Below are 25,294 nucleotides of genomic sequence, written 5' to 3' on the forward strand. Positions count from 1 at the left end.
GGGATCAAAAGGAGCTTTGTGGTTGATATAACCCACGTAAGTAAATAGCATTAATTGAACCATTCAATTGCACATGTACTATTCGTAATGATAAGCTTTAATAAATATATTTGATATTTATCTATTCTAAATTTATGTGTGCAAGAAAGTTTTTTTTTTTTTTCTTTCAATAAATTTATCGAAATAAACCCAACAAGTCATACGGTGATAAAAAATTTTAAAATATTGAGCGAAATAAAAAAAACTACACTCGAATTTAACGATGACATAAACCATTATTGAACTTCAATTTTTTTTATCGGTGATTTAAATCTTGCCCGTCGGCTGCCTTTCAGCTAAACGAAGTAATTCAAAAAAATCTTTCAATATATGGAACTATGACATCAAGTCAATTAGACACTTTTATGTCTACACATTAAACATACAATGTGAGCAAGATATGTATGTGTAAGTGTGTTGAACAAAGTAACATCTACATCTTAAAAAAAAATTAATAACTACTTAGATATTATTTGTTATAAAGCCATTAGTCTAATTTTTGTATTATTTTTAGATTTCACATTTAAATACAATTATTATTGTCATAACTTTACACTGTAAAATAAAACAGTGTAAGCCCACGCTATGCCGGTGTTGATTGATCTTAACACTGTTTACCCGCATGGAAAAGTTTTATATTGTTAAAAATATATAAAAATATATATGGTGAATATTAGGGTTTTTTAAATTTCCCATTTAAATAACATGGGAAAAAAAATTTTTTATTTTTTTTATATTTCTAGCTCGGCATTCGCACCTCATGTAAATCAGTCCATAGAGAATTTAACGCTCTACAAAAAAGATCTCTTATCATTTTTTGATAAATCCATCCATTCAAAAGTTATTGGAGCTGGAAGTCGAATTTATAATAACTTTCCAGATCTTTTTACTTTTCCAGCAAAACTATCAGACTTATCAAAAAATATTATGAGATCTTTTTTATAGACAATTTTATTCCCTACAAATTATTTTAATGAAGTTTTTTTAAATTTCTCATTGTTTTCTAGTTATTTTCATTTTAATGCCAAGCTCGTAAAAATAATAGTCTTCTAATCTATTCTGAGAACTTAACATTAAAATTTTTTTTCCCATGTTATTTAAATGGGAAATAGAAAATTACGATCCGCGACCTGTAAATCTTCAAATTAAGAACTCTTACTTTGACGAGGTCCTTATTTTGGCATTCTCTGAAAGAATTTGCTGGCCATTTGAAGAAATAACGAAAGTCGATTTTTTTAAACACCCTAGTGAATATGTGATAAATATATGGCAGCAAAAATATATATATTTATGAATAAATGTTTTTTACATATATTGGATTATATATTTTTAATAATATATTTCTTTTTATATAATGTTTTATATTTCTCTATATATATTGTCTCATATAATGCTGAATATTTTTTTGTCATATATGGATGGTATATATGTAATTTATGAAGTATAATATAATAAAATTTATATATATTTTGACTCATATAATTAGTGATATATTGTCTGTATATAATTGATCATACATGGAAAAACTTATATGTTTAAATCTATGGTTTGCGGTATATTGAAGTTATATTTTTCCAATATATTGAAAATTATATTTTCCTCGATATATTGAAAATTATAGTCTTTATATACCTATATTTTTTGAGAAGCTGCCCGATAGCATAGAAATGAAAATTACAAACTAAAATGCATGGTTTTTAATATGTAACATACCATAGAACGAAAAATATGTATAATACCATATATTTTGCAATATACTGGAAAACTTATATAAAAAATATACATCATAATATTGTATATTAATAAATATACTACTTTCAATACAATATATCAATATATAATAAAATATACCAAGAGATATATTAGACTGTGCCAAAAAAATTGACTATTTTTTTTTCTTCGCTATATCGAGAATATTATTCAGAACGACAAAAAAAAATTTCATGAAAGTTTGAGCTCTTAACATTAATTTTAAGAGGTCTATCATCGCTATTTTTAATTTTAATTCATAATTTGATGTTTTACGTCAGAACTGCTAAAACATTGAAATTTTATATTAATTAAGCTTAATAAATTGATATATTTTTTCGATTTAATATTTTTACTTTTGAATTTTGTAACTGACGAATTAAAAACATCTAAGAAAAACCATGACAGATTTTTGAAGGAAATTTAATGTTCTACAAAAAAGATTTCTTTACATTTTTTGCTAAATTCACTCCTTCGAAAGTTATTTAAGGTTGAAGTTGAGTCAAAATGATTTCAATAACCTGAATAACTTTCGAAGGAGTGAATTTAGCAAAATATGTTACAAGACCTTTTTTGTAGAGCATTGAATTTCCTTCAAAAATCTGTCATGGTTTTTCTTAGATATTTATTGGTTCGTCAGTTACAAAACTCGAAAGTAAAAATGTTAAATCGAAAAAATATATCAATTTATTGAACTTAATTAATTGAAAACGGCTTGTCTGACGAAAATTTCCAATCAGACTTTTTTTGTAGAGAATTCAATTTTACATAAAAATGAGTGAAAACGAATTTTTTTTATTCCAATGTTTTAGCAGTTCTGACGTAAAACATCAACTTATGAATTAAAATTAAAAATAGGAATGATAGGCCTCTTAAAATTAATATTACGGGCTCAAACTTTCATGAAATTTTTTTTTTTGTTGTTCTGAATAATATTTTCGATATAGCTAAGAAAAGAAGAAATAGTCAATTTTTTTGGCCCAGTCTAATATATATGTTAAATATACATAAAAAAAATTATATTGATAAATATATAATTAATATATTGTAGCAATATATTTTTTTTCAATATATTATCATATATTAATACCGCGAAAACATAAATATTATTTTATATATTGTGCAACATATTACATTATAATATTCATATATTTTAAAGTATATTTTTTCACTTGTAAAATTTTTTCATGCGGGTTTTTTTTTACAGTGTATGAGTATTTAGATCAACGCATTATTTGTATTGTGTATAAGAAATTTTAAAGATAAATGTTTCCAGTTTATATGAAAGTTAATTTTTTCTGAACTTTTTATGAATTGTAGAAATGTTAAAAAAAAGACATTGAAAATATCACACAATGGATCATAGGATGAATATTTCTTTTTATTTCCTACAACCGGCCCTTTATAATAATTTTTTTAATGAAAAAAAATATACATAAAAATCAATATCAAAGTCTACTATAGATAAAAAAAATTATTTAAATAACAGCCACTGAAATAGTAGTTATTAATAATAATTTTTTTGCTGCTGTATAAACAAAAAATCGAAGCAATTAATCAACTAACTAAAAGTAATTAAAAAATATATATTTTACCTAAGCCTCCTTTCATTGATCCTCTTCGTCTGGGACTTGATAGTATAGTAGTTTCAGTTTCATTTTCGTCAACTGCTGCAGCGTCTGTAAGATCACTAGTAGAACGACGTGAAATATTTTTTACACTAGATCTCATTGACATATTTTCTGTGACCTCATTTAAACAACCATAACTCTTGTTAAGTTGAAAGCTACCTAGTCTTTTTTTTATATTTTTTGGACTGTCGTTATCCTGTTTCTTTGATACCGTATTTTCTGTTCCTTTGTAAAATTTATCACAATCTGTTTCTGCAGCACGAGGACTTGGACTACGTGACGATGAGGTAACGATTGTTTTTGGTGAATTAACAGGACGTAGATTTAAACATGAATTCCGACGATTGTATTCCACTGAATTTTTATTGTTTTGATTAAAATTTTGTGATGAGCCACACGATGGTGATCTACTTCGCATTATTGAACCAATTGAACTTGGTGACACTGGACTTTTTGGTGGATAACTCAAAGTTTTACCAAAACTCTTTTTCGGATTGCAAAACTGAAATACCGGTGATGTACCCGATTCTAAGCTGCGTGGACTTTTTATTACAGATGAATTTTGACTATAAAAACTTGAACTTCTATTGAAATTGCTGCATGAACCACTTTCCGGTAAATGACTACTATGTGAACTCGATATAACAGAATTTACTTTTCCAAAATCATCAAAATCAAAATTTGCATTCGGAGTTTCTGGATAATATTCTGGTGGAAATTCAAATACACGTGGTGTACTCGGTGATTTACAGCTTGAATTTTGAAGTGGAAGCTTAGGACTTCGTTGTCCAGAACTCGATGAAATTGGCTGAGGTAATTGAGGAAGTTGCCGTGGACTCTTGGGTGACTTTAGATTGGTATACGAACCCGGACTGTTCATTGCCATTTTCGAAGTTTTAAATATTTTTAAAACTTCACAGTATATTTTATTTTGTATTTAATTATCCACTTTGTTTTTCAATAGCATTTATATTTAATTAGTTTATATTGCGCCAATGCGTAGAGATCGTAAACACATGACACTGTTTTGATGTTTTTAAATAAATTTTAAAAGTACTTTTTAATCAATATACATTCACTATAAATCAACGCCGCTGTAAAGGGATTATTCAACGCCTATTTTCGCACATTTCAAGCGCGAACCCGCTGTGTATGCCTTACAATCGAAATTATTTTTTTCGACTAATTCACTCGTATAAAATCATCTTTACACACTTGTGATTGCGGTGAATGGATTAAAATTTATATGAGTACAACGACAATTTGTTAAGGAGTAATTTTGACCCGGTGTTAAGTCGATTCATTGTTCTGTTGACTTTAAATTAGTTAGATAAATTAGTTCAGTCTAAGAAACCAGCGCTGTCAATTATGCTGTCAAATCTTCGTAATCACGATAACTCTTGAAAAATATAATAAATTGGCCTAATTTGTTTTTCAATTAGTTTTGGATTTTTTGTTGCAAAATAATAGTAAGAAAAAGCGACATCTAAGAAAATAGACAGAATATTATAAGAACTTTTGAACAATCAAAATTAAACTAAAAATAAACAATAAAGTTATTAATTGAATCGTTTATTTGACAAACCCCATAAGTCAAGAAAACAAAATGTTTTAGGAAACACAAAAAACATTTTTTTGGAAAAGCTTGACATTCAAATAATAAATAAATAATCGAATATAATAATGTTAGCGTCTCTGAAAAAGATTCCAACATGAAAAATTTAATTTCTTAACTGAAACTACTTGAAAAAATCTGGGCGTCGGTTGGCCCTGCGGACGAGCCCCAAAACTTCCCGCTGTTTTCAAGCTCAAGGAGCTCGAAAATATTAGTGTCAATATGATTTCATTATGATTTATCCGGAAAAAACAACATAAAATGTTATTTTTTTGACTTTTCAACGCCAATAACTTTTGAACTAATCAACCGATTTTGACGTTTGAGGTGGCAATCGGAGCGTTTTATTGAATTCTAGAGCTGGTAAAAATTTGGAATCGATCGGGTCAGTCGTTTCGAAAAAAACATTTTTCACCATTTCTTTCTCCCGCGATATCTCTCGAACGCATTAACCGATTGAGATGGCTAAGGCGGCAATCGACGCGTTTCATCAAATTCTAGAGCTGATAAGATTTTGAAGTCGATCGTTGAAGTCGATTCTAAGAAATCACTAAAAAATTAAAAAAAATATTTTTTTTTTTCGTAATTCGCCAATGTTTTCGAGTCTACTTGATGAAATGATCTAAAATTTCCAGGAAAGTTGATGGCCAACGAGCTCTTTCGATTGCCGCCTTAACCATCCAAATCGAATCATAAGTTAAAAAGTTATAGACCGGTCACACACATACATACACACACTCGGACATCATTCTGAAAATAGTCAGAATAGCTTCCTAGGACCTCAAAACGTCGTTATCTGATTAAAACTCGATTTCCGAAAATCGGGGTGAAACTAATAACTTCCCGAATTTTTCAAAATTTACAATTTTCTTAGCGGGAAGTTAAAAATTATTTAAAGTTGATTGACTTATGGGGTTTCTCAACCAAACGGAAAAAAAAAGTTATAAAATCATTGTTTTTTTAAATGTTTCCACTCAAATCATTTATTACACTGATAAAATGAAGTGTTGAATATGTATTTGAACTCTGAAACTCAGAAATTACAAAAAATTATAATAAATTTAAACATTTTAATTAGTCATATAACAGTCAACAATAAAACAACATTTGAAATTAATTTCCCAAAAAAGCGCGAATTTTAAATAGAAAAAAAAAATTATTTCTGTAAAACTAAAACTGCATATGATTATTTGAGTCATTGACTTATGGGGTTTCTCAATTATATGAAATTGCTGTCACCTGGTTAATTTTTTTTTAAACGCTGATTTGATGCATATTTTGATTGATTTTTATGGAGGGATATCCAAAGAACCCAAAAATGCTAAAAATTCAATTTTGTTAAATCCATGACTTATGGGGTTTCTCAAATAAACGATTCAATTGAAAAGTTAAACAAAACTAATAATAACGCCATTTTTCTCAACATAATTTTAATGCTTTGTTGGTATTTTTAATTTATTCATAACTATATATAACTCTATATAGTTACATTGGCCCATTTTTTTATATCAATTATATTTGAATTATTCATTACCGTGTATAATTATATATAGAATCTTTTTTACTCGGGGTACAACTAATAAATAATTATATTTATTCAAAACTTTATGTAAATATACTTCAATAATTCTAATTATACATGAAGTATATAATCATAAAAATCATTACGAGAGCATGAATAACATAAAAAATAGTGCTTATATTTAGAGAAATTTCAACCTTTAAAATTAATAAGTGTGGAAATACGTTGAGTGCGCATTAAAAATGATTCTATCAAAGTTTCTAGTTATTCTACTTTGCGTTATATTCTTTATAAATTGTTAATTGTAAACTAAAACAAAACAAAAAATCTACTATAAGGAACGATTTTGACATTATAATTAGGAGGGTTTTACAAACGATTTTTTCCAAGATACATAAAAAGATTCAATGTACTTATAATCTAATGATACTCAGTCTAATTTATTAAGTTTCCGTTCGCTTACGAGAAAAATGTGGAGAAAGTCTTCATCTCCTCTATAAAAGCAACACCTTATTTAAAAAATCTCATAGAATCCCATAAATTCTCATAAATTTTTATAAAGGTTTTATGAGAATGAATAAGTTCTACAAAAAAGTGTTGTAGTCGAGTATAGGTCTGAGACATACAGCTATGAGAATCTATCGTTTTTTTTTTCAAGCACCGCAAGGACAGTTCCGTTTGTCTACTCCAGTGTGAAAGAGAAATATTATTCCATTAATTTTGGAAGAATTGAATGGATATGGAAAAAACTTCTATCATTTTCAGGTTATCAAATTTGAAAACACGATAATTTTTGGAAAAAGAATTAATCGGCCTAATTTCTTTTATACCCTAACGGACTCAAATTAAGTAATCCTACACGGGAAGAATTTTTTGATAAAAATTACTCTGTAATTTCGAGTTATCCTGGGCCGTTGCAAAAAATTGCTATTTTTTGTTTTAAATTTAATATTTTTTGTTTAAATATTAACGTTGCTAGACCATGTTTTACTCTACTACTGAGTAATTTTTTAAAAGTCTTATGTTTAATCGATTATTGTGAATATCTCATCTTAATCTATTAATTTTTACTCCATGCGATTAATTTTTACTCCCCAATATACCATTCTTTTAAATCCATTAACTTTTTGATGAAAAACTGCTTATAACTCAAATAAATTTTCTTATCTATGGAAGTAATTTTTACTCTAAACTGCAGAGTAATGTTTTAGTAGTCTCCGTTAATCTTCGGTTAATATCGGCTTCAATTGAATGTCTTTTATTTTGCTCGCGACAACTTATATGTTACGCACACATACGTAGGGTTAGAAAAAAAGACGATCTCTGTATCTCTCTATAACTTAATATTTATTTTAAAAAAAAAAAAAAAAATTTGTATCTTTTCTTTTTCAACACAATAAGAGTAATTTTTTTTACATTCTTTTTCAAAATATTCATTTTAAGTCATATTCTAAGGCAATTAGATGGTTTTTAGATTTTTTATGGAAATTTCAGACGATTACACTGTAAAAAATTCGCGGAGTGAATGCGGATTAAATCCGAAGTGAATGCGGAGTGAATGCATTTTTAATTATTCACTCCCCTCGGAGTGAAATTCACTCCGCAGGGGAGTTTTCGCGGGGTAGATAATTTTTTTTTAATTTAATCCCTCCGGAGTGAAATTCACTCCGGAGCGGAGTTTTGAGAATATTATTAATAAAACATAACTCCTCTCAATAAAATCGAAGTAAAAATTCGCGTATTACATTATTGATCAGCTGATATGCACACTCATACACACATACATATTTAGGCACACACGCACACTTGCACACGCACACATTCGAACACACGCACACATTTTCACACACGCACACATTTGCACACACGCGCAAATTTGCACACACTCACACATTTGCACACAAACACCAAGTATTAAAACCCCGGACCGGAGTGAATTGGGAGTGAAATAAAATCCGCGTCACTCCGCAATCACTCCGCTAAAGAAAAACTCCCAATTCACTCCGCATGCGGAGTTATTTTTTTAAAAACTCCGGAACTCCGAGTGGCGGAGTGAATTCGGATTTTATTTCACTCCCAATTCACTCCGGATTAACTCCGGATTTTTTACAGTGTAATTGTAATTTTTATTGTAATTCAATATAAATTTTATAAATTCAATAATCAACTTTTTATCATAACCTACGAGTAAAAATTGGATTAGAGAGAATTTATTTAGACAGCCGCTAGGTGTAATTTTTACTCGTAATTGTGAGTAAAAATTAATCTGATTGATTTTTATTCACTGAAAGAGTAAAATTTCGTAATTAAAAAGTACAAAGTCGTAATGGCCCAAGATTACTCGATTTAGAGTGATTTTTAGAATAAATAACATGGCAATATTCATACGAAAATTCTTTCCGTGTGCATACAATACCGATTTACCGTAAATTACGGTGGATTAACCGTAATTTACGGTGGGTTTACCGAAATTTACGGCGATTTTACTGTAATTTACGATAATCCACCTATAATACGGTTATCCACCCGAATGTTTACGGTAGATTTACCGTATTAGTCGGCAAATTTACGGTAAAAATACCGTAGTTTATGGTAAACCCACCGTGATTTACCCATTTTCCGTGAATCTACAGTAGCTTACCGTAAATTACGGTAAATCCATCCGAATTTTACAGTAAAACCACCGTATTCTACGGTATATTTACGGTAAAATTGCCGTAAATTTACGGTAAATTAGGTCTGCTATTATAATAGCGTTGGATTTCTGATGAATTTAATTCTATTGATATTCACTATGCAAATCCTTTTATTTAGTCGTAAACAATGAAAAAATATTCAGAACCGATATCGCATCTAAAATTGAGTTGCGATCTTCTTTATTTTTATTTTTACCGAGGATTGACAGCAGAATTGACGTGACAGTAGTAAAAAAAAAAAAAATAATGATACCTAAAAAAAAGGCGGTCTGTTAAAAAAAAAAAAAGTTGTTTGACAAAAAAAATACAGATTTGAGATTAGGGTAAATCAATAATAAATTTCATGATAATTTGCATATCAAAGTCGATCCTTAATGTACTTTCTTATTTCTTCATTTAAATAAGTAATTTATTTTTTTTTTTTTTTTAGGTTTATATAAAATCGATGATAATATTTTTAATTGGTCTGTTATTTATTTTTCTACTTTTTTACGCAGCAATAGCGACTGAGGTGTGAATTTTTGGATTTATTTAGTTTAATAAATAAATCATACGTAATACATAATTGATATTAATTAAATGCAAAGTTTTTGATTATAAATAGCTGTCAGAAATCTGAATAAAGCTTCTCATAACTAAACATTCTGATGATATTAAAACTAGAACTAAGCCCACGTATCATCTTTCAAAATATCGTCTATATGATATATTTATTTAAGCTATCACAGTTGTTCAGACATGTGTATGATTTATTTCATTTTAAATATATGTTTCTACATGAGAATAAATTTGATAAGATACATAAGATTACAGATGATAGGGGATGAGATATTTATATAATAACATGATGTATTAAATAGTAAACGCATATTGGAAAAATATGTACTTGAAAATCGGATAGTTTTTCGTGGAACGAAAATAAAAAAACGAAATGAAAAATTAAAATCTACGGGATCTAGATTTCTGAAATGGTTCGCACATCAGCCGATAATTGCATGCCACCCCCAACTACCCTTTAAGTCACCTTTAGATTCAAATTACATAAATTATTTCCATTTTCGTTGCGTGAAAAGCGTTCCGATCTTTAGGTAAATGGAAAAATTTAATTTTCCTTCATGTAAAACATTTATTTATGTTATATAATAAACGATTTGAGATAAATATTTGAAATAAACTGAAAGCATTAAGCACAAAATTTATGTCGTTAGTATTATTTATATGAGTTACAGTACTCACATTGTTACCACATAAATAGATAAATGAACTTTATGTATTGCTTTCAAAATAAAAATATGTACAAATTATCATGAATATTATTAAGAAAATTAAAAATTGATATTATGGAAAATGTTAAATAAATTTATATAAATAGCGGCAATAATCTTTCACTTTACACTTAGTGAAAAAACAACGTTTGGGAACTGTATTTTTTTCTTACAAAAAATTATGCAATTGGAAATTTTTAATCTAATGTATTTTTAGTGAAAAAATGCAAAGAGTTCATTCAAAATCAATTGCTAAATCGAATAACTCTGAATTTAAATCGAGATATGCTGATTTTATTTATATATTTTTTTTTTTTATAGTGTAAATAAATTCCGATTTTCGTCGGTCGAGAGAATTATTCTACAACTTAGATATAAAATTAATGATGTAATAATTTTTATTGACTTACTGCCCAAGAAAATATTCTTTATACAAAGTTACTTTTTTTTACTGTCAATAAAAATTACTGTCTTCAGTTTCCAATATTTAATTCAATATTAATCAATAATAGACTTAAATAATAATATAGAATATAAATATTACAAAATTAGTAATTTTCAAAATTTAATTTTAAGATATCGAATTCATAATTTCAAATCGATCAACGATTATTTTTTTTTTATTCAAATTGTTTCTAATAGTTTCCGTTAAAATGCAATTTGAGCTACGGAGGGTTAATTAAAATTGTTAATGTCTCGTTTTCGTGGGTATCGAATTTATAATGCACTGTAAAATAAAATAAGCGCGATTGGAATATACAGTATAAACACTGAAAACATCGTCAAAGTAAACACTATCAATTATCGGAAATTACTCAAACTCTGTAATATAACGTTCTACCATCATACGAAATAAACAAAAAAAAAAGAAAAAAAAATAATTAAATAAGATCTTATAATCATAAAAGTGATATGTTGATAATCATACATTTTAGATTATAAAGTAAATAATAAAAAAATATATTTATAACTATAACCTGTTGATTTCGATGGGATGAATTATTTAGGTCAATTGTTTAAACATATTTAACTTTAGCGAACTTAAATGTATAAACTTCTTGTTAATAAATTATAGTTATTGTAAAAGTCTATTATAATTGTTTATAATAAAAGAAACACAGCATGAAGTCAAAAATAAAAACGCACGACGTGTTGCTTTCTCGACAACCGACACGCTACTGAGGGGTTGAAACCACCCTAAGCCCTCATCCAGCATCCATTCGGACCCTAGACCTCCCCAACGCTATACTTCGATCATTTCGCGTTCTGTGTGCGAGGGAGAATAGGGTGAAATGGAGCACAAAATACGGTAATATATTCTTTAAATCTGTAATACTAAACGAAAATATTTTAATTCTGAATTTTTATAATAAATCAATATTTGACATATAAATGAATAATTAAGAGTTGATAAATAAATAATTTTTTTATCGTATCAGCATTGAAACTTCAATTTTTAGTGTCTTTGCATCCAGTTGAAATCAGCTAATTTCAGTCCGATGACGCAAACAAATTTGGTGAATGCGTAAATTGCGGATGCATTCACTCAGCAGGCAGAAACATATGAGTTGCGTCCCTTCAAAAGAAACGGATAATGTTTCTACCCACTGAATCAAGGCATTTGCAATTTCAACTCTGATATTTTTCATTTGTTGAATAGTTACTTTCGATCTTTAATTTCAATTACGTAAATGACAGTTCTAACTTCGTGATTAGGATTTATCAAAATGAGTGTAAATAATAAAAAGGATTAATAGTTTCTGCTTAATTATAAATTGCAAATCACAATTTATGCTTGCGCTAACAGTTGATCACATCATTGGTCTTAAAATTGCTTGTGGCTGACTGGTTGCTGACCCTGAAACTGTAAGTTCCAATGCAGGTAATCATGAAAAATACAGTATGTACCACTGGATAATACATAATTCATTGTCACAAAATACACTATATAATTGTTAATGAAAAGTAAAACTAAATCATACGTAATAGGCAACAAATTTACTGTAATAATGATCATTATATATTAAACATGAAAATAATAATTATATATAAAAGAGATTAGAAAATGTAATCATGTATATGTACCATATTGTCGATCAATTTAATGATTGATAACTTCTTGACTAATATAAATCATAAAACATTTCATAATGGATCCTTATAATTTATTAAGTACCAAAGGAGGGAGGTAGGACATTTCCCCTCTCGTGTGTAATTACATGGCAAATACGCGGATTAGGACGTCTTACATTCCTCCGTAGTGTGAATACTATTCGTCACCAGATCTGCGCCTGAAAGTTTTTATTATTAGCGTAATTTGCGGGAAGAATGCCACATACGTTTCAATTATTTGTTTTTTTACAAGAGAAACCCAGTGAATACGTTTACGTCAAATTGACGTCAGGATGACGACATTGACGACATTCTATGTCAGGATTTATGTGACATAAGTTTTACGTAATGATATGATTGGGTTATTATGTCCTTTTTGCGTCAGAAAATTGATTCGTAACTCATGTGATTATATGATTTACGAGTTACGTAAATAATACATAAACTGATGATTTTGAAATAACTCTGTATGTAACATTACAGTCATAAAATGACATTATATCAAAGTCAAATATAATGTCAGTATGATATCGTAGTAATGTAATTCAATATGCCATCATATTGAAGTCACGAATTGAGTCATGTTTACGTAAAAGTTTATGATCGCTATATGACCTATGTATGATCATATTAAGGTCATATATTCAGTGGAAAAGTTCATCTTTCTTCCAGCTAAACCGGGCAGGAATTAAAACTCTCAGTGCGGATGTGGTGAAAACTATTTGACATAAAATTTTTATCGATTTTAAATGTTTCATTCGACCCATCTCATTCAAATATCTTTAATCAGCGTATGCACGTCTATCGCGCCTATCGTATCTACAAAGCTAACCCTACATGACTGTTTAACAATCAGTGGTTAATAATTTGTCAAAAAGCTAATGGCATCCTGTGTTCCTCAATGGCGTTTAAACATGGAGTTCAATAAACAAATGCATTTCAATCCATAATCGTATTTCTCTGAAAACATTATCGACCGTTCTCAAAATAAAAAATATGGGCGTCGGTTGACCCTGCGGGTCAGCCCCAAAACTTCCCGCTGTTTTCGAGCTCAAGGAGCTTGAAAACATCACTGTGAATCTATTTTCGAGCTCGAGGAGCTCGAAAATGCTATTACATGGAATCATTTTTTTATGAGGTTTTCAAGCTCTAACAAGTTACGTTTTATGCTAGAGTTTGAAAAGTTAAGAATCGAAAATCATTAATGAAGAAGCGGCTTTTAAATTTTTATAATCGATTATGTTCTCTGACATAAATGTGTTGAGACAGAAATCAATGTCAGTGATCAAAATCAAGATTTGAATGAGTTTTGACTTAGGTCAGAGCAATAATATATGGAATATCCAAGAAAAACATTAAAGACTGGGTTTTTTCAATTTTTTGCTGACAATATGTTTAAAACTAAGGAACAAGTTATATGACATTATCTGATGATCGAAAGAGACTATAAACAGAAAGAGTTGGTATGATTTCAAACACATTTTAGCACATTATATTTTGATTTATCCGGAAAAATAACATGAAACGTTATTTTTTTAAATTTTGAGCGCCGATATCTTTTGAACTCATCAACGGATTTTGACGTTTGAGGTGGCAATCGACGCGTTTTCTTGAATTCTAGAGCTGATTAAATTTTGAAATTGATCGGATGAGTCACTTCAAAGATAATCGAAAAAAACCGTTTTTTATCATTTCTTTCGCCAACGATATCTCTCGAACAAATTAACCAATTGAGATGATTGAGGTGGCATTCGACGCGGCTTATAAAGTTCTAGAGCTGATTAGATTTTGAAGTCGATCGTTCAAGTCGTTTTTGAGAAATCACTAAAAAACTAGAAAAAAAAAAATTTTTTTTTTTTCGTATTTCGCCAATATTTTCGAGTCTGTTTGATCAAATGATCTGAAATTTTCAGGAAAGTTGAGGGCCAACAAGCTCTTTCGATTGCCACCTCAACCATCCAAATCGATTCATTAGTTAAAAAGTTACAAAGAGTTTACACACACACACACACACACACACACACACACACACACACACACACACACACACACACACACACACACACACACACACACACACACACACACACACACACACACACACACACACACACACACACACACACACACACATACATACATACATACATACATACATACATACATACATACATACATACATACATACATACATACATACATACATACATACATACATACATACATACATACATACATACATACATACATACATACATGCATACATACATACATACATACATACATACATACATACATACATACATACATACATACATACATACATACATACATACATACATACATACATACATACATACATACATACATACATACATACATACATACACTCGGACATCATTTTGAAAATAGTCAGAATAGCTTCCTAGGACCTCAAAACGTCGTCATCTGATGAAAACTCGACTTTTGAAAATCGGGGTGAAAACAATAACTTCCCAATTTTTCGAAAATCGTCGATTTTCTTAGCGGGAAGTTAAAAAACTCTACTATTATCACAAGAGCAAATAATCTTGGCGCGAAATATATTTGGAATAAATCGTAGAATCAATCTAACAACTTTTGTGTCAATGTCTATGTATCAATACGTTAATTATTTTTTGTTAATTAAAATAAAATAAAAAATAAGTAGCGAGAGCGGTCAAGAACAAGTGTCATATCTAACCCCATCTGATTGAGAGTTTACTCTGCTGATATGTATGAGGAGAAGTCTGTCGGTATAATAGTTACGCTATTGAAGGGATTCTTACGTTGCAAATTATTTGGCGGTCTTGAAAAAGGCCTTTCTGGTCTTGAGAAAGACCGTTAAGTTGCGCGTTATAAGAGTTGTGAGTAGGCGTTCGAGTTTTTAATGAATCGTTCCTGAGAAGAATCGTTTAGGTGAAGAGATCATCTTACGTGACCTTGAGAGGTAATGTAGAATAGCCCTGAGAAGAGCTATTCGGATTGAAAGTAATCTTACGAGACCCGGAGGTCTTGCTGACTAGCCCTGAGAAGAGCTAATTTGGTGATGAGAAGTATGTGGAGAATATTCATACCTTGCTCGCTTGAATATTTATTCGTTAGTAATCGCTGATAGCCTTGCTTGCTATCAGTAGAGTATTCCGTACAGTAAGACTGGTCACCAATGAATGTGCTGCCGTCCTCAGGTTCCCCTTTTTTATACCCGAGAGACGGCTTCTAGAATGTTCTGGCGAGAGTGGTGACATTCGATTTCTGTAATCCAATGAGAAGCCTGGATTGGGACTGGAGAGGGTAGAGTTGTTGCTGCAATATTTTAAAGTCCATGGTCCGAGCAAAGTTGATGACTTATAATCTTTCTCCATGGTCCGCGTATAGCTAATGGTATACTTTTTAACATTCCCTTCCCCCAATTCTGCAACCATATGAGGAATTCGAATCTCCTTCTAGTGTTTCTTCCTGGTGAGGTGAGGTTGGCAGAAGGGCAAGCTTGACAATTGGTCGTGTTAGCGTTGCGGTGGCGGTCTTGATGGTCACCACACGACACAATCCATCACTACCTGGATGGCGCTGGATGTCACGAGCGAGCAGCCATTTTGATGGTGGAAACCGCTCGTCAGTGAGAAGTACGAGTGAGCTCACTTCAATATTTTCTTGAGTCTTCTGTCGTTTTGAGATCGACAAATGAGCTTGCAGGCATTTCGTTGGCCATCTATCCCAGAATCTTTGGAACCGTTCTTGGATTTATTGGAATTGAGAACGTCTCGATTCCGGTATGGATGATAGAGATGATTCTAGTATTGTGGTCAGTGCTTCTCCACGAATGAAATGACATGAAGTTAGAGCAGAGGTGTCTTCTGGATCATGTGAAAGAGCACTAAGAAGTCGTGAATCCCACACAGCTTTAACTTGAATGAGAAAAGTTGAGAAGTCTTCGAAAGTGAGATGTTTCGCCGAGTCCACGGCGGCTTGTGAAACGTCTGAAGGCTTTGAGAAATCCCTCCGCTGAGCAGTCTGAAACGGCCTTTTGATGAATTGCTGATATAGTGAAACATACAAAGACTGCAATCCAGCGCTCGAAACTCTTTGTGGCTCGTCCTTGAATAGTTTTTAATGAGATAGGACCTGCATAATCTACTCCTGTATTCTTGAATACTAGAGATGGTGTTATTCGAGAAGCAGGGATTGGAGCCATGAGTTGTTAAGCTCGAACCCACATATTCGAGCGCACACGAGACATCTTTGAATAAATGACTTTACTGGAGCTCGGCAACTGATGATCCAGCAAGTTTGTCTGCCATGAGAGATAGTCAACTGAGTAGCCATGGGGAGTTCTTGAATGAGTATCTGCGATGATGAGATCTAAGAGTTTACATCGACGAGGCAAAATCGCTGGATGTTTGATGTCCGCATTTAACTGAGAATTCTGGAGACGACCACCAGCTCGCAAGATACCAGTATGGTCAACTCTTGCAGTTAGTCGGGAGAGAACATGATTTTTATAAAGTCCTTTGTCAGCTTGTATGGTTTTTATTTCAGGTGACAAGTATGCTTGTTGAGTTGCCCGTATCCAGAACAGCTTTGCAGCTTCTACGTTAGCTGGATTAATTGGTAAGATAGCTAAACTTGAATTTGAAATCTTTTTAAATCGTGAGACGGCTCGCTGACAAAGTGCAGTGATTCTAAGAAGTTTTGGAAAACCTTTATTAAAGAATTTAACTTAAGATAAGTCAATGAGATCCCATGAAGTAGGTGAAGACGTAACTGAAAGAGAAATACTTGGTCTTTCTTCCAAGTCGTCTTCTGGAGATGGTACCGCTGATGGCCATAATTCTGGAGATTGAGATAGCCATGGTGGCCCCGTCCACCACAATGAGTGTTCAATGAGTTGAGACGCACTTAACCCCGAGAGGCGCAATCAGCTGGGTTGCATTTTCCCGATGTAAATCTCCAATGAGCTTGTGGAATAGCATCATGAATCGCTGATACTCGGTTTCCCTCAGACTCTTTTCACCTCGTTGTTTTTTTACCCATGCGAGAGTAACTGAGAAGTCGGTCCAAAGAAAACTGAGACATCATTGAGATTGAGAGTCTTCTGAACATGTTTAACAAGATTTGCAAGAAGAGCAGTAGCTGATAATTCTAATCTTTGGATTGTGAGACGTTTTAGAGGTGTCACTTCTGTTGCGTAATCACAACTACATTCAAATTTGAATGTAGTTGAACTTCCGGCAAATAGAGGCAGCACCTACTGGGGCCTAGTGTCCATCTATGAGAACTTGACTTGCACTGTGCGACGCATGCGCATGGATTTTTCCTGCCTCGTGGCAAGAAGACCGACGCCATTATCTATTCGGTTTATACGTTTTCAAGTGTCACCACGTGTTCCGTATAATCTTTCAAAATTGCGCTCATCTCGAGTATCTAATTAAAAGTAATCAATTAACTGCATTCAGAGTTCATTACTCTATATAAAAATATAATTATTTTTATAATCGCGAGCTCCAGAACTCATAAAATAATTAATAAATAACATCAAGAAATCCAGTGCTCTACAACCTGTTCCTGACGAGGTTATATCATCAAGAAAGCAACAGGTGCATTTTTTATTAAACATTTTACTTGCTATCAGTGCTCAATTAATTTAAAAAAAAGACTCAGTTTTATTGTTTATTTAATTATCAATATGCTCAATTTCTTAATTAATTTAAAAGTTATGTTTCGCTCAGTAGCCTCTGCTATCATGCTACCACGTGTTCAACAGATAAATTAAAATCAGTGTAATTTATCATGAGCTCATTAAAATCAATTCAATTAAGTGATCATTACTATTAAAACTCAATAACAAAAATATTTATGTATTCAGTGCTACTAAAAATAGTAATTAATGTGTTCACTTCGCTCAGTAACCTCTGACATCATGTTACCTATTATCATGACATTTTTGCATTCAACTCAGTGTTCAATTAAACTCAATTTGATTATTTTTAATTCGTTATTTACTCGAGCTCAACTCAATAATTTGTATTCAATCATTCACGTATTCATGAGCTCAGACATTTAACAGTATTTATACATTAAATAAACTATTTAATTTGCAACCCAGTGATATTTTGTGCTGTGACAAATAAAAATATTGTTATATTTTTAAATATGCGTATTTTTCAAACATCCCAACCACCAACCAGTCCTGGCATGTTTTTATTTAATTATTATTACAACATTTTATGGTCCTTCGAGCCGGATGGTTGGTTGGTTCTGTCGGTAGCATCATCATTGGGCAGCTGTACTCATATAACCCCATTCACAGGTCAAGGAGCTCACTATGGGGGATGAAGAGAAGAAGAAGGGTCTTCCAAAGGACCAGGAGCACTCAGAGGTTCCTGAAGGTACCCCCAGGGACCAACACCTCTTTCCTGTAATCAACGTGGTCGAAAATCAAGGCCTCAGCGACTCAAGCGCCACCGAGACTGGGATCCACGGCGAAGGAGACCAGTCTAAGCAGAAAATCAAGCGCTCTCCCAGGAAATCGACGATTTCCCCAGCACTCGAGCTGAAAGTCATCAGCCAGCACTCACGCCTCGGAGTCTTCTCAGACTGGGAAGCTCTGGCGGATACACTCACCGTCGCCGACGGCTTAGCTCAACTCAAGTCTCGACTTGAGTTACTCAAGGGTGAATGGCACCAGTTCAACCTAACTCACGACTCACTAGCACTCACCTGCACCAAGGAGTTCTTGGAGAGCTCATATGTCAAGGACGGAGTATACGATTCGGTGTATAGGTCGTATATCAACGCCAAGGGCAAACTAATCGCACTCATTAACTCCATCCCAGTTCCAGCTGCTGTTCCAGCTGTCGTGCACTCAACCCGGGCTCCAACTCATCTGCCAGCACTCGCAATTCCCAAGTTCGATGGGCGTTACGAGAACTGGCCTGAATTCAGGGACTCATTCACCTCAATGGTGATCAATGCTCAAGAACTTGCTCCAGTTCAACGTCTTCAGTACCTGAAGAGCTGTCTGCAAGGACAAGCCGCACTCAGCCTCGCCAGTGTACAAATGTGCGATGACCAATTTGTACCTGCGTGGAACCAGCTCAAGGAGAGGTACAACAACCCTCGCCTACTCATCGGTGCTCAACTGGACAAGCTCCTTAATATGCATGTGCTCACTTCACGCTCATCTGAGCAGCTCAATTACCTTCTGAACACCGTTTCAGAGGTAATCAACGCACTCAACGCACTCGGGGTACAATTGAACTCAGATATGAATCCGCTGCTTACGCAGTTGATCATATCAAAACTGGACTCACATAATCGGGAGCTCTGGGAGAACAAAATGGGTGCTTCCACTGAATACCCATCACTCAAAGATCTCAATGACTTTTTAGTCAGTCGTGCTCGTGCTCAAGAACGGGTGGAACAGGCATCAAAACCACCACGTTCATCTGGCAAACCAGCGTCATACTCTGCTGCTGCTGTTTCCAAGTCGCACTCATCGGAAACTAAATCTCCAGCCACGAACTCATCTACTGCACTCAAGAAGCCTCCCAAGAAGGTATTCCCTCCTGCACAATATCCCTGTGATTTGTGTAAAGGAGATCACTTTATTGTGAGATGCACTCAATTCTTGGGACTCACAAAGGCTCAACGCACTCAAGTCGTTGTGGAGAAGCGACTTTGTGAAAATTGTTTTGGCCATCATCTACCGGATGCGTGCAATTCACAATTCACATGCAGGGTGTGTGAACAAAAACATCACACCATGATACACCCGGGACTCAACAGCACTCAAAAACCATCTAGCTCAGCCGCTAAAGGCACTCAATAAAGACGTCTGCTTCCACATGACGACTCAAGCGACGCTCAACTGAACTCAATTGCACTCAACACGTCCGGCATTCATCATACTAGTACTCATCGCCCGGCAATCTTACTCGCAACATGCCTAGTGGACTTGATCACTAAGTTAAGTACTCATCCAGTACGCATATTGCTGGATCCAGGGTCTGAATTATCGTTTGTTTCAGATTCCTTGGTCAATTCACTCAAACTTAAACGCACTCACTCATCTATCCAGATTATTGGTATTGGTGTTGCCAATGCTGGTAGAACTAAAGGTCAAGTCGCACTCAAACTCTCATCTGAGCATTCAAACGACTCATTCATCATCGCACACGTGTTAGATGAACTCATTACAACAAGTTTCTGACAAATTGAAGCACTCTGCAAGGCGGGCGGATTCCTTCTTGCTAAATGGGCAAGCAATCATCCCAAGATTACAACAAATCAATCATTTGGAAGCAATCAAAAATCATAAATTCGAGGATCCAGACTCCAGCACCAAGATTCTGGGCATGTACTGGTCCTCACACTCAGATCAGTTCTATTTTACGTACTCACCACCATGCTCAACTCCAAAATTTACAAAAAGGATCCTTTTATCAGAGATTGCTCAAATCTTTGATCCTCTTGGATTTCTCGCACCACTCATCATTCGAGCCAAGGTATTCATGCAGGAGCTTTGGCTCGAAAAGCTCAGCTGGGACACTCCATTGGCAGCCAATCAACGGCATAAATGGAGAAACTTCAAAAATGAACTCAAATTTATCTCTGAAATCAAAATTCCAAGATGGATCCACTCATCCACGTGCTCAACCACCGAAATCCATGGATTCTCGGACGCCTCTCAATTGGCAATGGCAGCTGCCGTGTTCATCAAAGTCCACACACCTGCTCATGGAGTCAGAGTTACGCTGCTCTGCTCCAAAACCAAGGTAGCTCCGTTAAAACGACTAACGATACCAAGGTTAGAACTCACCGCAGCGCACATGTTGGCAAAACTCACAAAACACTGCCAGAGCACTCTAAATCTCACTCAATCGCCAACATACTTGTGGACGGACTCAACAATTACACTCACGTGGATTAAATCTCATCCGTCTCGCTGGAAGGAGTTTGTTCGGAATAGGGTGTCACATATTCAAGATCTACTTCCAGATGGCCACTGGAATTTCATTCCGGGCACACAAAATCCAGCAGACTGCGTAACACGAGGGTTGACACCTACTCAACTCCGTGATCATCAACTATGGTGGACTGGCCCACCATGGTTGCTCAAGAGTTCATCGTCCTGGCCTAAATGTCCATCAATCGATGATACAGGAGCTCAAGCAGAAGAACGGCCTGGACTCGCCCTGTTCTCATCGAATTCATCGCTGAAATCAAATTGGCCTATCATGGAACGGCCAATACCACTCCTACGCATGTTACGAGCTACTGCAATCTGCTTTAGACTTCGTGACATGATCAAGAAATCACCAAACTCATCACTCAAGACTCCAATTACTTCTGACGAAGTAATTTCTGCACTCAACTTCTGTATCAAAGAAACTCAACGCATTCATTTTTCAAACGAGATCAACATGCACTCCAAACACGCACCATGGCCTAATGGTCATCCATTTGCTCGATTGGTTGCATTCATTGACACCGGCGGCATCATTCGAGTAGGTGGACGGTTGGAAAATTCTCCAAATCAAGACCAAAGCAAGCATCCTGCTATTCTACCACGGAATGCGGCACTCATAAAACTCATCATCTCTGATGCTCATCAGCGTACCATGCATGGTGGTACTCAACTTACTCTGGCATTCATACGACAAAAGTACTGGATCATTGGCGGTAGACAACCAGTACGCTCAATTATACTCAAATGTATAAAATGCGCACGACATCGTGCTGATAGAGCTCAACAACTCATGGGTCAGCTACCAGTATCACGAGTTACTCCATCATCTGCATTCACTCACACTGGAGTTGACTATGCTGGCCCAATAACACTCAAAAATTGGAGACGCAGAGGAGCAAAAACATACAAAGGCTGGATTTGTGTTTTTGTCTGCCTTTCTACGTCCGCAGTACATCTAGAGGTAGTCAGCGACTACAGCTCTAGTGGGTTCATCGCAGCACTCCGCAGATTCATCAGCCGACGAGGCATCTGCACAGCACTCTACAGCGATTGTGGAACGACGTTCAAAGGCGCTGAAACTGATCTCAACCGTCTGTTCACTCAAGGAACTCAAGAGTCAAGAGAAATACTGGATCACATCACTGTGAACAGTATTACCTGGCATTTCAATCCACCAGCAGCTCCACATATGGGTGGAAAGTGGGAAGCTGCTGTCAAATCACTCAAACATCATCTTACTCGAGCAGTGGGAGAGTCTTCATTTACGTTTGAAGAATTTACGACTCTTCTTACGCAAATTGAAGCTATATTGAATTCAAGACCATTGGAGCCACTCACGGAAGATCCAGATGACATGAATGCACTCACTCCTGGTCACTTCTTAATTGGACGAGCACTCAACATGATTCCTGAACCAGCACTCATCGATACAAATAGTTCTCGATTGTCCAGATGGCAATTTCTACAACAACGTGTTCAACAGTTCTGGAATCATTGGTCTACAAGTTATCTCCAAAGACAACTGGCAATTACCAAGTGGCAACGTCCAACTCATCAAATTCAAGTTGGGTCACTTGTATTACTCACCGACGAAAGGTTTCCACCAACCAGGTGGCCTCTCGCTCGCATTATCGCACTCCACCCTGGCAAAGATGGATTGACCAGGGTTGCTACGCTTAAAACAGTGAACTCAACACTCACTCGTCCAATCACGAAGCTTGCACTCCTACCAATTGAACCAGAACCACAAGAAGATGACGAAGAATAACTTCACTGGTTCAATGACATGCTCATCAAAAGATCAAGTACTCAAGAACTCATCAATCATCAACTCTGTTGCTGATGGCGGGCGGAATGTTGCGTAATCACAACTACATTCAAATTTGAATGTAGTTGAACTTCCGGCAAATAGAGGCAGCACCTACTGGGGCCTAGTGTCCATCTATGAGAACTTGACTTGCACTGTGCGACGCATGCGCATGGATTTTTCCTGCCTCGTGGCAAGAAGACCGACGCCATTATCTATTCGGTTTATACGTTTTCAAGTGTCACCACGTGTTCCGTATAATCTTTCAAAATTGCGCTCATCTCGAGTATCTAATTAAAAGTAATCAATTAACTGCATTCAGAGTTCATTACTCTATATAAAAATATAATTATTTTTATAATCGCGAGCTCCAGAACTCATAAAATAATTAATAAATAACATCAAGAAATCCAGTGCTCTACAACCTGTTCCTGACGAGGTTATATCATCGAGAAAGCAACAGGTGCATTTTTTATTAAACATTTTACTTGCTATCAGTGCTCAATTAATTTAAAAAAAAGACTCAGTTTTATTGTTTATTTAATTATCAATATGCTCAATTTCTTAATTAATTTAAAAGTTATGTTTCGCTCAGTAGCCTCTGCTATCATGCTACCACGTGTTCAACAGATAAATTAAAATCAGTGTAATTTATCATGAGCTCATTAAAATCAATTCAATTAAGTGATCATTACTATTAAAACTCAATAACAAAAATATTTATGTATTCAGTGCTACTAAAAATAGTAATTAATGTGTTCACTTCGCTCAGTAACCTCTGACATCATGTTACCTATTATCATGACATTTTTGCATTCAACTCAGTGTTCAATTAAACTCAATTTGATTATTTTTAATTCGTTATTTACTCGAGCTCAACTCAATAATTTGTATTCAATCATTCACGTATTCATGAGCTCAGACATTTAACAGTATTTATACATTAAATAAACTATTTAATTTGCAACCCAGTGATATTTTGTGCTGTGACAAATAAAAATATTGTTATATTTTTAAATATGCGTATTTTTCAAACATCCCAACCACCAACCAGTCCTGGCATGTTTTTATTTAATTATTATTACAACAACTTCAGTTTTTGAACAGACTGGAGTGACGACTGATGAGTTGTCTGAGTATGCAACCCTGAGATAAGCTACTGCTGCCATTGCAAGCTAAGATGCGTCTGAGAACCCACGAATTTGTATTGAGTAGGCTTGAGAGCGCACATGTACCCACTCGGGTATTTTGATTGTCAAGAGTGTCTTAAGATCGTCTCGACATTTAGCCCATTGATAAATTATGTCTGGCGTCAGTGGGTCATCTCAACCAATCTTTTCTAATCAGAGTTGTTGCATCAGAATTTACACTCTTCTCATGGCTTCCCATGCTTTCCAGAGCTCTTATTGAGCCAATGAGTGAGTCCTTGAGTTGTTCGTAGGTTTTATATTCCGTAGTAGATCCCAGTTGAATTTCCCATGCCTCACGAATACGAACATCCAGAAGCTGCACAATTTCGTGCACGAGAAGATCATCCCAGTGCTCTACTGGACATCCTAATGAACTGAAGTGTTGAGACACTCCGACACAGTAGTTGAAATAAAATTCAGGTCTTTGGCTGACCTGGTCTCCATCTTTGACAAGGATCTTAATTCTGCCAAGCGGTTTTGAGAAGTCGCTTGTTTTCGTAACGAGAAATGAAAAAGTCCCAGGCTGAGGCGAACGAGTCAACAGTCACTTTGAGATTAGTAATGAGACTGGCAGCATCTCCTTCAAAACTTGCCCAGAGGTAGTACATTTTCTATAATGCTGAGATAATTTTGTTGTCTCCAACGCGGGAGACAAAAAAATCTTGGAAGTGGCGTCATT

At 34.1% G+C, this 25,294-nt stretch overlaps 2 protein-coding genes across 4 annotated transcripts in view; one reads left to right on the forward strand and one right to left on the reverse strand.

Annotated features, from left to right (window-relative positions):
* Positions 1 to 25,294, reverse strand: part of LOC130668130 (uncharacterized) — a 93,239-nt gene that overhangs the window by 56,356 nt on the left and 11,589 nt on the right. For 2 of the 3 annotated variants that reach the window (XM_057470243.1, XM_057470241.1), the window contains exon 3: positions 3,384 to 4,441. In XM_057470243.1, the coding sequence (XP_057326226.1) occupies positions 3,384 to 4,305 (922 nt within the window). In that variant the 5' untranslated portion in view covers positions 4,306 to 4,441. Of the gene's footprint in view, positions 1 to 3,383; positions 4,787 to 25,294 lie in introns of those variants that run through there. The other variant, XM_057470242.1, reaches the window with a different exon arrangement.
* On the forward strand, positions 21,347 to 23,386 carry LOC130668841 (uncharacterized). Its single transcript, XM_057471331.1, has one exon. It carries the CDS (start codon positions 21,347 to 21,349, stop codon positions 23,384 to 23,386), a length of 2,040 nt encoding a protein of 679 aa, XP_057327314.1.

This window comes from Microplitis mediator, chromosome 5 (assembly GCF_029852145.1).
Source record: "Microplitis mediator isolate UGA2020A chromosome 5, iyMicMedi2.1, whole genome shotgun sequence".
In the NCBI taxonomy this organism is placed as follows: Eukaryota; Metazoa; Arthropoda; class Insecta; order Hymenoptera; family Braconidae; genus Microplitis; species Microplitis mediator.

What these genes read in the sequence shown, in the direction of transcription:
- LOC130668841 (XM_057471331.1), top strand. Translation starts at nt 21,347, where the DNA reads ATGGCAGCTGCCGTGTTCATCAAAGTCCACACACCTGCTCATGGAGTC.